The sequence below is a fragment of the Elephas maximus genome, chromosome 7 (genome assembly GCF_024166365.1).
Source record: "Elephas maximus indicus isolate mEleMax1 chromosome 7, mEleMax1 primary haplotype, whole genome shotgun sequence".
Classification (NCBI taxonomy): domain Eukaryota; kingdom Metazoa; phylum Chordata; class Mammalia; order Proboscidea; family Elephantidae; genus Elephas; species Elephas maximus.
In genome coordinates this window covers 48,605,723-48,623,367 of record NC_064825.1, presented here as the reverse complement: position 1 = coordinate 48,623,367, position 17,645 = coordinate 48,605,723, and the positions used below count along the sequence as shown (strand labels likewise).

Below are 17,645 nucleotides of genomic sequence, written 5' to 3'. Positions count from 1 at the left end.
ACCTCTCTGTAGAACCCGCCCTCCGCTGTCTTCACCGCCCCTTGGGGACTACTTCCGGGAAAGCGCGGGGTAGACGGGAGAGGTGGGTTGCTGGAGGCGGGGTCAAGATGGCGGTGCCTTTGAGGATTCAGAGCGACTGGGAGCAAGCTCTCAGGTGAATCCAGGCCCAGGACCCGGGAGGAGGAGGCGGGTAGCGAATGTTGCCTTTGCGTCAAGAGACCCATGCCTTCTCCAGGATATCCATAGGGGTTACCTCATCAGTTGTTGAGGGTAATGTAGGACACTGGGTCTAGAAAAGACAAGTCTCAAACCCACGAGGTCATTTTATTCTCTGAAGAACTTCCCTGAGACCAAGAGAACAGATAGGCGCTGGCAGACCCCAGCGTCACGACTAGGATCAATGAGTTGGGAAAAGACAGGAAAACTGGGAGGCAGGAAGACTCTGGGCCCAATAGTCACTTAGCAAATATTTATTGGTTATCAGTTATTTGTACCCACTACTACCATCACATAGACTTAGAGTGACAATGTTGACAATCTTTGTATGCTCCTCAGCAACTAGTGCTATATTGGGCATAATGGACAATTGTCTTAAGGAAATGACGCAACACCTACCATAACCAGGCCTCGTACTAGATACTTGGTTGAGTCCACAGGTGTATTCTGAATTTAAGAGGTGTTTTTTTGCCCCGAAGAAGCTGACAACTTGGGAATACACAGCAAACCAGTCATTTAACATGTATTTATTGATCATCTACCATATCAATTATTATTCTGGGCACCAGGATGAGTACTGCAATGCAGTAAGTGGCAACTGTTGTCTCAAGCTGACAGTGTAATTGGGAGTGCACATCAAACCATTTCATTCATTCATTTAGCATGTATTTATTGATCGTCTGCAGTGTGCCAGTTATTAGTCTAGGCACCAGGATGGGTATAGCAATGCAATAAATGGCAACTATTATTACTACTAAGGGTTTTTCAAATTGAAACAGTTGTGAAGATGAACAAAACATAGCATCCTACATTTAAAAAACTTATACTTTACTAGGTGGGTTACAATAAATACAGAGTGCTTACTGCAACACAGAATGTGTGATAAGTAATAAAGGAAGAACCCTAATACTTATTGAGTGCCACCACAAGGCTATGAGAATGCAGGATCAGAATCAGAGGAAGTAACTTGCCCAAGATCATACAGCTAATAGTGATAGAGGTTTGCCATCAACCTAAATTTTTCTTAAAGGCTTAGACCCGTTCTCTACACCCTAAAAGTTTTAGGGTGAAGAGATCAGGATTTGGATGGTTGAGAAGGTACACTCTAAAGCATGTAAAAAGGCAGTGTAAGGTGGTAGAAAGACCACAGACCTTATTGTGTACCAGCATCAGGTTCCAATTCCTACTTCATAGCTAGAGGACCCTGGGCAAGTCACTTCTCTCTGAGCTTCAGTTTTCTATCTTTAAATGGGGATAACAAAAGGTATCTTGTTCAGTTGTTGTGAAGTTTAATGATGCTGTATGCGAAATACTTAACAGAGAGCCTGGTTTACAATAACCCCAGTAAATAGCTAAATATAAAATAACTATTATTTTCAGAGCTGTGTAGCAATAAAGGTAGTTAACTCCCTATCAGTAGAAGTATTCAAATGTTCATTTAACTAGCAAATATCTAGTCATTAAATACTTAATCCACAAATATTTGTTTAACGAATAAAATTCAACTGTCTTAGAATAATCTGTGCCTGAATGGGCAGCTGAACTAGATCATGTCTAAGTATTATGGCCAACCTGGGGATTATGACCTTCTTTCTTCCCTTGCTCCAGTGGCATCCTTTTCAGCTTTGGGTGAGCCTAATTAGGCTTTTGTTTCTCTTCATAGGAAGGATGAAGGGGAGGCCTGGCTAAGCTGTCATCCCCCAGGTAATGTTCCTAAATCTGCATGCTCTCCCTTTAGAGAAGGATTTACTACAAGAAGAGAGATTCCTACTTTGTTTTGACCCAGCCTCCTTGCACTATGCTCATGGTCCCCAAACTTGCTTGACCAGTCTGCTGTTGAGGACACCCTGACTCCTCCATTCCAGGGAAGGGCCTTCAGACTGATTTTCCATATTTGGAAGCCGCAGACTTATTCATGAAAACATTGCTGATGTATCTTAATCATCCCAATACTATTGTATTCTAAACAGTTCTACAGATTCAATTGTGCCCTTCCTGACTGTGATTTCTAGATCTATAGCTATAGCCTTGACCTTTCTTCAGGTTCAAGGAGAGATCACACAGTTGCCAGCTAGACACTTCTGCTTGCAGGTGCTGCTGTCACCTTCAGTTTAACAAGTCCAGAACCAGGCCCAGCCTTTCTGTTGTCAAATGGGTTCTCTTTCTTGATTTTCTCATTTCTTCAATTCCCATAATTCTTCCAGGCATGAAAGTGAAAAATGTAAAGTCACTTCACCCTGCCATTATCGGGGCAGCTCCCAAGTCCCATCAGTTTTCCTTTGAAATGACTCCTGTGTCTTGCCAGGTCATTGGGTTCATATTGTAGCCAGTGTGGTACCGTACTACTACGGCTATTAAAAATAATAATGTTTTATATTTGATTATTATTTGGTTTTCAGAGTAGTTTCTAGTTACTCATGTTTTGGGCAACTTTATGAGTTAATCATTGTGTTTTCCTCTAGGCTTCAGTTTTTTTCCTCTGTTTAATTTGATCTAGATGGCCTGTAAAGTTTATTTTTCCTCTGTGTGCCTGTTAGTTCTTCCACAAGTGCTCCATTCCTATCTAGGCCAACTCATGTCTAAACTACCCAATTATTTAATCATTTAACAACATTTATTAAGCAGCTGCCCTGTGTCTGGGGACATGAAGGCAAAGGACAATGTCTCTGCTCTCTGGGGACTTAGAGCATAGAAGAGGGAGACTGATGTGTAAATATTTAAGTGCAGTGAAGTGTCAGTGATCCTCTGATAAATACAACAAGGATTTCTAACTCAAATCCCTACGAGAGTCAGACAGGCAATAAAGTACAGATGAGACTGATTAGTCAGTAGAGAAGAGCGTATGACTGAAGGATTATGCTGGCCAAAATAAAAATAGGTGGGTTAGGCTCTTTGTGACCTTTAATCACTAGAGAAACAGAAGCTTAAAACAACCTTTTTTGGGGAACTGTAGAGCGACTGTAGCATAGTGTATTGGTGGAACTCAGCCAAAGATAAGTTTGGAGAGAGGCAAGAATGGGTCAGTAAGATCATGGAGAGCTTTGTCATGTCGAGAGCCTGGACTTGGTACCATTAGCAGTAGGAAACCATTGAAGATTTTTATGTAATGATGCAGCAGTCTCAGACTTATGTTTTTAAAGTTGCTCTGGCCCCAAATATGGATGATGGACTGGAGACAGGAGACCAGTTGGAGGGTCATTGTGAGTAATCTAGGTGAGAGATGGTGAGGACTGAACCATGAGAGAGAAGATAGGAATGGAGAGGAGGTATAAGAGAGATGTTCAGAGGGTAAAAACCTATGAACTTGGTGAGTGAGTGTTGTGGGAGGAAAGGAAGAGCCTTAGATGTCTCCCAGGTTTCTGGCTTGTGGTACTAAAAAATGTGGTACTAGGTGGGTGGTAATGCCACTCACTGGAATAAAAAGGAGCAGGTTTGTGGGAAGGGAAGTGAATTTCATTTGGGATGCATTGAATTTCTGTGCTTGTGGGAAATTCAGGAGGAGCTTTCCATTACACAGCATAAAAGTGTTTGCTTAGCTTTGAAAGTAAGTGAGATTGCTGAGAAAACATGTGAAGTGAGTGAGAAAACAGACTGGTGACAAGACCCTGGGGAAATGCTGAAGAAATGAGGAGACTGAGATGTAATAAAGAGATAAAAGAGTATGGAATGTATGGTATTGGGGAAGTCTAGGGTGGCAGAAGGAACTGTCTGCCAGTAGAAGATGGTTCTAAGGTCAAGTAGAATCTGAGAGTAAAGATGGCTGCTTAGGATGGATACTTAGGGAAATCATAAATAATAAGTTCTTAAATCCAAAGAGAGAAAGATATGATTAAAGTTTGGGGAAATTCTGCACTCAAAAAAAAAAAAAAATTAACATTCCTTCTAGATTCTGAGACAGTTTTGTATTACTGATCATTTTCATTTCAGATACCTTTAATGGGTTTATATATACAATAATCTGTTTCTATGAGAAACTAAGTTTTAAACATTGAGTCTGCTTTTGAGGAAATTGGTGCTGCATGGGAGAAGAAAGAGTGGTAGCTAGAAGGCCTCATAGTCGAGTTTTGTTTTGCTTTTAGAGATGGGAAATAAGTGGGAAAAAAAAAATTTTTTTTTAAAGCATAGCCCAAAGGTAGAGGAGAGAGGACTAACTGAAGAATGAATGTCTTAGAGAAGAGAAAAGGATTAGGTCTAAGCAACTAGACAAAAGAAGGTGAAAGTAAGGGCAGATGTAGGTAAATGTGTAGGCAAGGACATGGAAATTTGAGGGTGTTTTTCCATATTTCTTTGTGAAGGAGTTTTTTTTTTTTTTTTTTAAATAACAGCTTTATTGAGATAAAGTATACATGCCATAAAGTTCACACTTTCAAAGTGTATCATTCAGTGGACTTTATTATGTTTACAAGGTAGTGCAACCATCACCACTATCTAATCCCAGAACATTTTTTCACCCCAAAAAGAAACTCCATGCCCCACTAGCGATCGCTGCTCGTTCCCCATCCCCACTCTCCCCAGTCCCTAGCAGCCTCTAACCAACTTTCTGTGTCTGTGGATTTGCCTACTCTGGACATACATGGCCTCTTGTGTCTGACTGCTTTGACAGTATTTTCAAGGTTCATCCATTTTGTAGCCTTTAAGTACTTCATTCCTTTTTATGGCTGAATAGTATTCTGTTATATGACTGTTACCACGTTTTGTGTCTTCATTCATTAGTTGATGGACGTTTGTTTCTACTTTTTGACTATTATGAAGCAAGAGGGTTTTTTTTTTAATTATTGTTTTTTCGGTGAGAGTTTACACAACAAAATAGGTTCCCATTCAGCAATTTCTGCACAGGTTGTTCATTGACACTGGTTGCGTTCTTCGTGTTGTGTCAGTGTTCTCATTATTTCTGTTCTGGTTCTTCCATTTCCAGTAATCTAGTTTCCCTGCTCACATACCTTCTCATCTTTGCTGTGGGGTAATTGTGGGCCATTTGGTCTCATATAAATGATTTTTTAAAGGAGCACAGTACTCAAGGGTGATATTCTTTATTTTATGAGTCATCCTGTTATTTAGCTAAAAGGTGACTTCAGAGGACAGTTTTGGTTCAAGGTTTAAAGAGCATCTCAGGGGGGCATCTGGGGTCTTAAAAGCTAGCAAGGAGCCATCTAAGATGCACTAATTGGTCTCAACCCACCTGGGGCAGAGGAGAATGAAGAACACTAAGAACAGAAAAATACGAGCTCAGGAGACAGAAAGGGCCACATAAATCAGAGACTCCATCAGCCTGAGACCAGAAGGACTAGATGGTGCCCAGCTACCACCAATGATTGCCCAGACAGGGAACTCAACAGAGAATCCCTGATGAAGCAGGAGAAGAGTGGGGGGCAGAACTCCAATTCTAGTAAAGAGACCAGACTTAATGGTCTGACTGAGACTGGAGGGACCTCAGAAGACATGGGCCCCAGACTCTTTGTTATCCCCAAAATAAAGCCATTTCTGAAGCCAGTCTTCAGGCAAAGATTAGACTGGACTATAAGACATAAAATGATACTACTGAGGAGTGTGCTGCTTAGCTCAAGTAGACGCATGAAACTAAGTGGGCAGCTCCTGTCTGGAGGCGAGATGATGAAGGCAGAGGGAGACAGGAGCTGGTTGAATGGACATGGGAAATACAGGGTGGAGAGGAGGAATGTGCTGTCATGTTATAGGGAGAGCAACTAGGGTCGCATAACCATGTGTGTATAAGTTTTTGCATGAGAAACTGACCTGAATTGTAAACTTTCACTTAAAGCATAACACACACACACACACAAATCTAAAAAAAAAAAGTATCCGAGGGCCACAGTCTTGGGGATTCCTCTAATCTCAACCAGTCCAGTAAGTCTGGATTTTTTTAAGAATTTGAGATTCTGTTGCACATTTTTCTCCCATTCTATCGGGACCCACCTATTGTGGCCCTGACCAGAACAAAGGAGGAGGATTTTGATGGCAGGATAGGTGGCAGGAGACCTGGCTGCTGTGGGGAATGGGAGGGGCAAAAGTACTACAAAACTGTGCTGAATTTGGACACATGAATTTGTAGTGGTGCCAAACTACACGGTCGTGTCCTTTCCTCTAGCGGCATTCAGCAGCCTGCACATAGGAACGTAGAGGTGAGTGGTTGGATTGATCCCAGTTCTATTCTGTAGACAAATGTTCTATTCTTTACAAATGTTGAGAAATCATTGAGAGTGCTGACAGGAGATTGGTTGAAGTGATGTACCTTTGGGGGCTAGATGTCATGGGGGGTTGATGAATCCAGGGAGGATCATGGAGTTGGAAAAAAAAGCGGAGCTTTCTCAACCCTGTTTTTCTGGCATCTTTCAGAAAATAGCACTTCATGGCACTTCCCTGCCCAAAGCTTCTTCACTAGATCTTCTCTAGTCCAGACTTCTACCCTAAATTGTGATTGTCTCTATAATTCATTCTTCAACTACCTTTTCCATGACTTCTGAATTGAACTGGTATGCTAATTGATGCCTCCTTCTCCCTTGTTCTTTATGTTTTTCTTTTATTCTTGACATGCTCCTTCCTGATTTGGAGTTTGCTTCCCCTTTCAAGTCCTGACCCTCTCTAGAAAGCCCTTCTACTCTGTGAATCCATCCTGATTTCTACTTCCCTCTTTTTCCTACAACCTCAGTTTGGTACAACTGTAATTTATTGAATAACTTGTATTGGTTAAGCACCCTGCTAGTTCGTGAACTCAGGGACTTCACAATATAGTTGGAAGTCAGACATGTGAACAGCATGTCATGGGATGTTATAGAAGTGTGTGTAAAAGGTACAGAAGAAGAGAGACTTTTTAACTCCATTCTATCACCTGCATATGTTTACGTGTAGGATAATATCTTACGTAGCTCACATCACCTCAATAGCAGTGTTCTACTTAGGCAGATTTTCTGGATTACTGAGGCTTAGCTCTTTACTCTGTATTATGTGTGTATTAAAAAAAAAAACAAAAAACAGTTGCCATTGAGTTGATTACAGCTTTTGGCGACTCCATGTGTGGATACTGTGGATAAATGCGTATATGCATGTTGATCTCCCCCTTTCATCCTGGAAGAATTCTATTTCACAGCCAGTAAAACTGACGTTGAAGTCACTCTAGTAGCTTTCTCTAAAACTGCGTATTATATCTCTAAATTGTTGGCTTTAGCTTTAAGCCCTTCCAAATTAGGTTTGCCTACTCTAGCGCTCTTTTCCCTTCACTTCACTTTTAACATGGGTACCTGCTTTTTTTTTTTTTAATTGTGTTTTAAGTGCAAGTTTACAAATCAAGTTGGACTCTCATACAAAAATTTATAAACACCTTTCTGTATACTCCATGGAAACCCTGGTGGCATAGTGGTTAAGTGCTATGGCTGCTAACCGAAAGGTTCAGCGCTTGAATCCATCAGGGGCTTCTTGGAAACTCTGTGGGGCAGTTCTACTCTGCCGTAAAGGGTCGCTATGAGTCGGAATCGACTCGACGGCAGCGGGTTTGGTTTGGGTTTATACACTCCTAGTTGCTGTCCCCCTAATGAGGCAACATACTCCTTCCCTTCACTCTCTCTTTTTGTGTCCATTCTGCCAGCTTCTGACCCCCTCTACCCTCTCATCTCTCCTTTGGACAGGAGATGCCAGCACAGTCTCATGTGTCTACTTGATCCAAGAAGCTCATTCTTTACCAGTATCATTATCTATCCATAGTCCAGTCCAATCCCTGTCTGAAGAGTTGGCTTTGTGTATGGTTCCTGTCTTAGGCTAACAGAAGGTCTGGGGACCATGACGTCCGGGGTCATTCTAGTCTCAGTCAGACCATTAAGCCTAGTCTTTTTATGAGAATTTGGGGTCTGCATCCCACTGCTCTCCTGCTCCCTCAGGGGTTCTCTGTTGTGTTCCCTGTCAGGGCAGTCATCAGTTGTAGCTGGGCACCATCTACTTCTTCTGGTCTTAGGCTAATGTAGTCTCTGCTTTATGTGGCCCTTTCTGCCTCTTGGGCTCATAATTACCTTGTGTCTTTGGTGTTCTTCATTCTTCTTTGCTCCAGGTGGGTTGAGACCAATTGATGCATCTTAGATGGCCACTTGCTAGCATTTAAGACCCCAGATGCCACGCCCCAAAGTGGGACGCTGTAGCTCCATTTCTTTTATGGACTAATTTCTTACCACCTATAACGATGAATCCAGGAGAAAAATGTTAGATTATTTTTAATTTTTGAGACCTACTTTTGTGTTATGCAGGGAAACCAACTTTGTATGGCAGCTTGACTTGTCAAGGAATTGGCCTAGATGGCATCCCAGAGGTTACAGCTTCAGAAGACTTTATTGTGAATGAAATAAACAAGGTAGGTTTTTAAGTCTGCTAGGCAGCGCTGTATTCAAAACTATGTTAGTACCTGTATGTATACTTTAGATATTTGTATTGTTATCCGTGTATCTCTGTTATGTCCATTTTGTTTGCCTAGTAATCAATTTTTTGCTGCCTTTGAATGTTGAGATTTTTTTCTTCTTGTACTTACATATACTTTTAGATGCAAACTTTTCTTATTTCCTTATACCAGTGCTGTGCAGTAGATAATGTGAACCACATATGTAATTTTAAATTTCTTAATAGCCACCTTTGAAAAGTAAAAAGAAACAGTGAAGTTAATTTTAATCACATATTTTATTTAACCCAATATATCCAAAATACCATTTCAACCTATAATTAATGTAGAAAATTACTGATGAGATATTCTACATTTCTTTTTTCTTAAGTGATACTTTACAGTTTTATCCATATGCAGAATCCAGTGTGTATATTACGTTTACAGGATGTCTCAATTCAGACTCTAGTTTTTTATTGGAAATACTTGATCTGTATTTAGGTTTCATAAAATTTATAGCTGAAAAGGTAGATTCACATGCTCAGGTAGTTCCAACATACTTTAAAGTTCTCCAATTGAGAATTTAAATTTTAAATCAAATAAAATTAAAAGTTCAATTGCTCATTTGCACTGTCCACATTTCAAGTGCTGTAGCCTTACCACATTGGACAGTACAGCCTTATACTTTGTATCTGGGGCTTGGTGAAGAACCCATGATAATAGGGCTTAATAGGATTTTCTCACTGGTGTTTGAGGTAAGTGTATGGCCAATAGATGGCCAAGCTAAACGTTACAGAACTAATGATCTGACTTCCGCTGCTCATTCTGGCTGTTGCTGTTAGTATGCTCTTGGTGAGATGATTCCCAAAGGGCGAACCGGACATTTTGTGTGTCTGTGTGGGTGTATAGTCAACATTTTTTTAGTTGTAAAATATTTCAGATTTACTAATAAGAATAGAGAATACTTTTTTTACATAAGATTTTTAGCAAATTTTGTTCATTCCCCTCTTTGAAATAATAGACAACCTGTTTTATTTTGTTTTTCATAAGCACCTTTGATATTGTAGAAAGTGTCAGAAGATCTGAGTCAGTTTTAGTTAATCTGATACTTGGATACTGTTATGTGATCTTGAACAATTAACTTTGTTCTCTGAGCCTCAGTTTCCTCATTCATAAAATGAAGATAATATCCCACCTCATGGATGGTTAATGGGTAATGAGAGTGCATATGGATAAAACTGTAAATGCAGAAGCGATACTTTACAGTTTTATCCATATGCAGTCTCATTGTTGTAATGATCCTGTGAGACTGACATTTTAAATTTCCATTTTGCAGATAAGCAAATCCTAATAATCATAGCTACTTCGACTGTGCCAGAATTGAAACCCAGTTCTATTGCTTCAGGTTTAACACCATCTTGCAAGACTACATGTTCCCCAGGTGTTTTGCCAGTACCCACTCGCAGCCGAAGTGCTGACTTCCTTTTTCCGTTCATACTTAGGCCCTGACACAATCCTTATCTCTTCCAACATCATTGCTAATTTCTGCTGTGTACCTGCTGGGTTCAGACAGTAAGTGCTTATAGTTGAGTATTCATTTGTTTCCTAACAGCCATGAGTCACTTTGCTTATTGATGCTGCTACATTGTTATACTCAACAGTGAATCCGTCATTATGCTTAAATGCCTAACCTTGGGAGGATAAAAAGTTGGACTTTGAATTTTATCTTAGTGTGGCATACTCACACTTTCCCCCCTGAATTTTGTCTGTTTTCATATCTCCTGCAGCTTTTCTTTAAAGTACTTATTATTAACAGCATGATTCTCTGCTGCTGACATTGGCAAGTAGTTCAACATTCATCTTTCTTCATAGTCTGCTTATGTATTACAGGTTGATTTGCAGCACTGAGTAGGAGAAAAACACTGATTCTTGAAAACTTTAACATAATTGGCCCCAAAGAAATGAGGTCTTCTGATAACAAACCTAATTCTTACAAAGGCCTGAACACTAAACTCTAGGAGCTTCTTGCCTCCTTGCTGGTGTAAATATTCATCCAGGAGAGTTTAGCCAACGCCTTAGTTTCTGGTACAGGAGGCAGTTCCAGATCCAGGTCAGCTCTCCTGCAGCTGCATCGGCTTTGTCATGCAGTTAGAAGCAAAATCTCATTTAATAAAAGGCCTGCAGGCAGCCAGGCACGAATATGCTGGCTAAGAAGGTACTGTTTGTACAGATATTCTAATCCTCTCTTAACAGGAGTAGACCTTTAATGAGAGCGCATTTTCAGTGGTGAGAAAAAGGATGAGAATATTATAACTTTGAAATTGTTCTTTGTAATGAACTGTGAAAACCCGTGCTTGTTGGACATAGAACAGCCTTACAAAGAGGTTCAGAAAATCTTGATTATTGAAGTTATTTTCATTGTCCTATAGAATTCCCAGAAATTTTAAAGTAGTACTATAGAGGAGATAATGGGCTAAAGGCTATTTGGTAAGTGCAGCTCCTCAGCCTCTAATGGAGTATTTATTAATGGTATTCTGCCAGTTTAGAGTGAGGGATGATAATATTGCTGGAATCCTTGAGGAAGAATTTACCAAGCCTTTTATATGTCTACATGTGCCACCTCAAAACACCAATATACTTAGTTTAAATGGTTACAAAGACTGCCTTTAGCAAGTCATGTTACCTGAATCTAGCATCTGGTTCCAGGTATAATTTCCTACTCCACCACTAGGGTTATCTTGCTACAATACCTGAAAGATAACATGGCAATGACTAGATAGAACGCATGGGGAATCACAGTACAGCTGTGTGACAATGACCAGTCAGTGAACACGTACAGTCAGTTTAAGTCCTGGGTGGAAGTAGACACTGAAAACCTGATCAGGGCCTATACTTTGTATGACTGTAACATGATTTTTTTAATCCATTTTCTCAGTGACTATACATGTCAGTAGTCTAACTTTTTTTTTTTTTTTTTTTGAAGTTCTTATAGGCAGCAAGTTTACTTTTAGACTTGTCTTTTAGGCCCTAGGCTTGGGAGCTGGTGCTAAGTTTCTTCACATCTCTGTGTTCACACTTCTGCTGATCCTGTTCCTTGCCCTACTGCTAATTGCAAGTACTAGTATTAGATTTGCTTCTAAAAATTAGTGCTGTCATGTTTGTCAGTCATATCTTGTCGTTGACCTGATGTCTCTGGGACATATTACTTCAAGATAAAAGAGATAAGAAAAAATAATGTCATCCTAGGGATACCAGATTACATTGCAGCCCTCTGCAGTGAAAGACTGCTGAGCTGTGGGGGACTGGGTCTTAGTTTTGTCAGGCGGGGAAGGATTAGAGAGGGCATCCTTAAAAGGTAAGAATTTCCTATAGTCCTAATGTTTTTTTAAGAGGCCTTGATTACACTGAAATATTGAACTGATAGATTTCATCTTTCCCTCTCTGTTTAGAAAAGCATTCATATTTCATGTTTAAAGGAAAATGCATCATCTAAGTTTTTGGCACCATATACCTCCTTTTCCAGAATTCATACAAAAAGTGTAAGTATTTTGGTAAAGTGAGGAAAAAGCATAAATAGCATGTTAATTTTTTGTTTTATCTACTTGTGCTGTAAACATATTCATAATTAATGTATCTTTCATTTTCTTTGCATTTTAAGATAATACAGCTGATAAAGTGTGATGTGTTTGGTAAAACTCGTACTCATGTCCTCATAGAATATGTGTCAAAATGGGTTTTTGGTGATCTTAAAGAAAGGAATTCTATGAAATTTCCTTTATATGTGTTCTAGCAGAGCTTCTTACTGGCTTTTGGGTAATAAAGATAGTAGCTAATGTTTTACATAATAGGTTGCTGCTCATATATGCCTGTCCACGTGCCTATAGGACCGGGACATTTTCTCAAAATTCCAAGTGCAGCATATTGAGAAATAATTTTCAAAGGTCTTTGTGATAAACCCTTTTCTACTACCGTGGACTTTTTGAAAGGAGAAGTGAGAAACAGGTGGATAAACTGATTATATTAAAGCCTTTCACTTCTTACTGTGCGAAACATTTTTTAAAATAGCTATTTTTTTTTTATTGTTTACCGTTATTACAAAACAAATATATATTTAGTGATGAAAATACAAGAAATATAAAAGAAAGTGAAAATCATTTATATTTCTGCATTCTGAAGATAACTGCTGTGAACTTGTATCATAAAGCCTTTATTAATAACTATAATAGTAATAGCTACAGAGCAGAAGATTTCAAAGGGCAGCGTGAGAAGACAAACTAGAGTATTATAATGAAATGTGTGAAAACCTGGAGTTAGAAAACCAAAAAGGAAGAACACGCTCGGCATTTTTCCAGCTGAAAGAACTGAAGACAAATACAAGCCTTGAGTTGCAATTTTGAAGAATTCTATGGGCAAAATACTGAACAATGCAGGAAGCATCAAAAGAAGGTAGAAGGAATACATAGTCACTGTAGCAAAAAGAACTGATGGACGTTCAACCATTTCAGGAGGTAGCATATGATCAAGAGCTGATGATACTAAAAGAAAAAGTCCAAGCTGCACTGAAAAAAAAAAATTTTTTTTGAAGGCATTGGCAAAAAAAAAAAAAAAGTCTCCAGGAATTAACAGAATACCAGTTGAGATGTTTCAACAAATGAATGTAATGCTGGAAGCACTCACTAATCTATGCCAAAAAAGCTTGGGAAAAACTACTTGGCTAACTGACTGGAAGAGCTCCATATTTGTGCCCATTCCAAAGAAAGGGATCCAACAGAATGTGGAAATTATCGACCAATATCATTAACATCACAGGTAAGTAAAATTTTGCTGAAGATAATTCAAAAACCACTACAGGAGTACATCAAGAGGAAATTGCCAGAAATTCAAGTTGGATTCAGAAGAGGACATGGAACAATGGATGTCATTGCTGATGTCAGATGGATCTTGGCTGAAGGCAGACAATATCATAAAGATGTTTACCTGTGTTTTATTGACTATGTAAAAGCACTTGAATGTGTGGATCATAACAAATTATGGATAACATTGCAAAGAATGAGAATTCTAGAACACTTAATTGTGTTCATGTAGAACCTGTATGTAGACCAAGAGGCAGTCATTGGAACAGAACAAGGGGTTCTAAATCAGGAAAAGTGTGCGTCAGGGTTGTATGCTTTCACCATACCTATTCAATCTGTACGCTGAGCAAATAATCCAAGAAGCTGGACCATATGAAGAAGAATATGGCATTGGGATTGGAGGAAGACTCATTAACCACCTGCGATATGCAGATGACACAAGCTTGCTTGCTGAAAGTGAAGAGGACTTGAAGCACTTAACTGATGAAGATCAAGACTGCAGCCTTCAGTATGGATTAATCTCAACATAAAGAAAACAAAAATACAACTATACCAATAAGCAACATCATAAAAGGAGAAAATATTGTGATAGGGAGAACTTTTTATATGAAATAAGAGACTACAGATGATCACAGGAATATCTTATCATTTGGAGAAGTAAAAGGTGTTGGTCTGGTCTTGTTGGAAGGTTGGTGGCTTTAACTTAACATGCTGTGGAGCCTGGGTTTCAAGAAGTCTTGGAGGAGTATTCAACTGGGGAAGTTTATATTTCAACAGAATAAGACCATTTCATCATTTTAAACACTGGTTGTTTTCTCTTTGAACAGATAACATGCCTGGACATTTCCAGTGGAGGAGGCCTTGGCGTGTCTTCTAGTACCGATGGGAGCATGAAGATCTGGCAGGCGTCCAATGGAGAACTCAGAGTAATGGCTTTGGATATATTAAGGGCCTTATGCATAAGGGATGGTTTGAGAAACCATGGCCTGGGTCATGGAAGGAAGAGTGGCCCATTTTAAAAATGTAGGACTACTGTACTTTAATTAGTCTCTATTCTCTCATTTGTAAATCTGAGAACATCTCCAAACCTGGTGATTTGCCAGAACAGAGTGGAACTGGAGCATTGGAGGAGCCAGGCCAGTGGATGTCTAAATGGGTAGTCTCCTTAGTGTGAACTGTCTTCTATGGTTGGTTTCCAAGATAAAGTAGCTAGGTTATTACACTGAACAAAAGGCTTAGCTCTCTAACCTATACAAAAGATTTTAGAAAAGATGGATAAAAGAGTCACCATGCATCATTAGCTCCTTATATGTTAGAACTAGACCTGTGGATGACCGTGAGAGCCGTGGAATTCGATTCCACAACATCTGTAGCGAAAGCCCAGGAAAGGGAGCCACATAGCTCTCAGAGCACTACCTGTTGACAAATGAGCTAAAGAGATTTTTTGGACATCCTTAGTTTTACAGCGCAGCATGTGGATTTAGCATGTAGGTATTTCATATGAGAGATCAAGGATATGGGAAATGAGAGAATATCAAGGGATGAACAAGAGAACTAGCATGGAATTTTCTTTTGTTTTTCCAGAGAGTATTGGAAGGACATGTGTTTGATGTGAATTGTTGCAGGTTTTTCCCATCAGGCCTTGTGGTTCTGAGTGGGGGAATGGATGCCCAGTTGAAGATCTGGTCAGCTGAGGATGCTAGCTGTGTAGTAACCCTCAAAGGTCACAAAGGAGGTATGAAGGGTGATGGGTGATTTTTTTTTTCCCTGAAAGGCTTCTCTAATGATCCTCAGAGACGAATCACCAAAAAAGAAACAGAAGCTAGTTAACCCACAAAAACACAAATAATTCATCTAACTCGTCATTTAGATTAGCTGCTATTTCCCAAGGAATAGAAATTCCTTTGTTAGTTTTGTTATTTCTACCTAGAACTAACTGCATTACACAGATAGCTTTTGCCATAATTGATAAGGGAAAAAAAAAACCTTTCCAAGAGATCATCTATATGTGTTGGGGCGGGGGGAGATAGAGGGGACTACATTTTCTCATCATTAGTCCTTTGGCTGAAGAGTGAGTAAAAGCTAAGTGGCAAATGGCTGCATCACCAGAATTAAGAGATAGAACGTGGTACTGACTTTTGATTCTCATAGATTTTAGATCACAGTTCAGAGTTTAATAATGAATTAACCATATAACCAGTTAATATCAGATAGTAGAGACAGCCTCACATGTCTGTCAGTTTGTCATACTGTGGTGGTTTGCATGTTGCTATGCTGCTGGAAACTATGCCACCAGTATTTCAAGTAACAGCAGGGTCACCAATGGTGGACAGGTGTCAGCAGAGCTTCCAGACTAAGACAGACTAGCAAGAAAGACCTGGCAGTCTATCTCTGAAAGAGTTGGCCAGTGAAAACCTTACGAATAGCAGTGAAACATTGTTTGATATAGTGCCAGAAGATGAGCCCCTCAGGTTGGAAGGCACTAAAAATTCGACTGGGGAAGAGCTGCCTCCTCAAAGTAGAGTTGGTCTTAAAGACATGGATGGAGTCAAGCTTTCGGGACCTTCATTTTCTGATGTGGCACAACTCAAAATGAGAAGAAACAGCTTCAAACATCCATTAATAATTGGAATCTGGAATATACAATGTAGGAATCTAGGAAAATTGGAAGTCATCAAAAATGAAATGGAGCACAAAAAGATTGATATCCTAGGCATTAGTGAGCTGAAATGAACTGGTATTGGCCATTTTAAATCAGACATTAGTATGACCTACTATGCCAGGAATGACAGATTGAAGAGGCATGGCATGGCATGGCATTCATCGTCAAAAGAACATTCCACATCTATCCTGAAATACTGCACTGTCAGTGATAGGATAATATCCATATACCTACAAGGAAGACCAGTTAATATAACTATTATTCAAATTTACACACCAACCATTAAGGCCAAAAAGAAGAAATTGAAGATTTTTACCAACTTCTGCAGTCTGAAACTGATCACACATGCAATCAGAATGTGTTGATAATTACTGGTAATTGGAATGCAAAAGTTGGAAACAAAGACAAAGGATCGGTAGTTGGAAAATATGGCCTTGGTGATAGAATCGACACTGGAAAATAATAGATTTTTGCAAGACCAGCAACTTATTTATTGCATATACCTTTTTTCAGCAACATAAATAGCAGCTATACCCGTGGACCTCCACAGATGTACTCAATCAAATTGAGTACATCTGTGGAAAGAGACAATGGAAAAGCTCAATATCATCAGTCAGAACAAGGCCTGGGGCCAACTGCTGAACAGACCAGCAACTACTCGTATGCAAATTTAAGTTGAAGCTGAAGAAAACTAAAGTCCACGAGAACCAAAATATGACCTTGAGTATGTCCCACCTGAATTTGGAGACCATCTCAAGAATAGATTAGATGCATTGAACAGTAATAACTGAAGGCCAGTCAAGTTATGGAATGACATCGAGGGCATAATACATGAAGAAAGTAAGAGGTCATTAAAAAGACAGGAAAGAAAGAAAAGACCAAAATGGATGTCAGAAGAGACTTTCTAACTTCCTCTTGAATGTAGAGCTACTAAATAGAGTAGAAGAAATAATGAAGTAAGAGAGCGGAACAGAATATTTTAAAGGGTTGACCAAGAAGACAAAGTAAATTATTGTAATGAATAGTGCAAAAGACCCGGAGTTAGAAAACCAAAAGGGAAGAACACACTCGTTATTTCTTAAACCGAAAGAACTGAAGAAGAAATTCATGGGCAAAATAGTGAATGATGCAGGAAGCATCAAAAGAAGATGGAAGGAATACTCAGAGTCACTATACCAAAAAGACTTGGTTGATGTTCAGCCATTTCAGGAAGTAGCATAGGATCAAGAACCAATGGTATTGAAGGAGGAAGTCCAAGCTGCACTGAAGACACTGGTGAAAAACAAGGCTGTAGAAATTGATGGAATACCAATTGAGATGTTTCAACAAATGGTTACAGCGCTGGAGGTGCTCGCCTGTCTATGCCAAGGAATTTGGAACACAGCTACCTGGCCAAGTGAGTAGAAGAGAACCATATTTGTGCCCATTTCAAAGAAACGTGATCCAACCGTATGTGGAAATTATCGACCGATATCATTAATATCACATGTGTCTTAGTTATCTAGTGCTGCTATAGCAGAAATATCACAAGTAGATAGCTCTA

At 39.4% G+C, this 17,645-nt stretch overlaps 1 protein-coding gene across 2 annotated transcripts in view; it reads left to right on the top strand.

Moving 5' to 3' along the window:
* The first annotated feature begins 33 nt into the window (after nucleotides 1-33).
* Nucleotides 34-17,645, top strand: part of PAAF1 (proteasomal ATPase associated factor 1) — a 40,506-nt gene continuing 22,894 nt past the window's right edge. Inside the window, exons 1-6 of one of the 2 annotated variants that reach the window (XM_049889855.1) lie at nucleotides 34-154; nucleotides 1,880-1,920; nucleotides 8,463-8,566; nucleotides 12,037-12,126; nucleotides 14,268-14,366; nucleotides 15,025-15,175. In XM_049889855.1, coding sequence (XP_049745812.1) covers nucleotides 108-154; nucleotides 1,880-1,920; nucleotides 8,463-8,566; nucleotides 12,037-12,126; nucleotides 14,268-14,366; nucleotides 15,025-15,175 — 532 coding nt within the window. In that variant the 5' untranslated portion in view covers nucleotides 34-107. The remainder of the gene's footprint in view (nucleotides 155-1,879; nucleotides 1,921-8,462; nucleotides 8,567-12,036; nucleotides 12,127-14,267; nucleotides 14,367-15,024; nucleotides 15,176-17,645) is intronic. The other variant, XM_049889854.1, reaches the window with a different exon arrangement.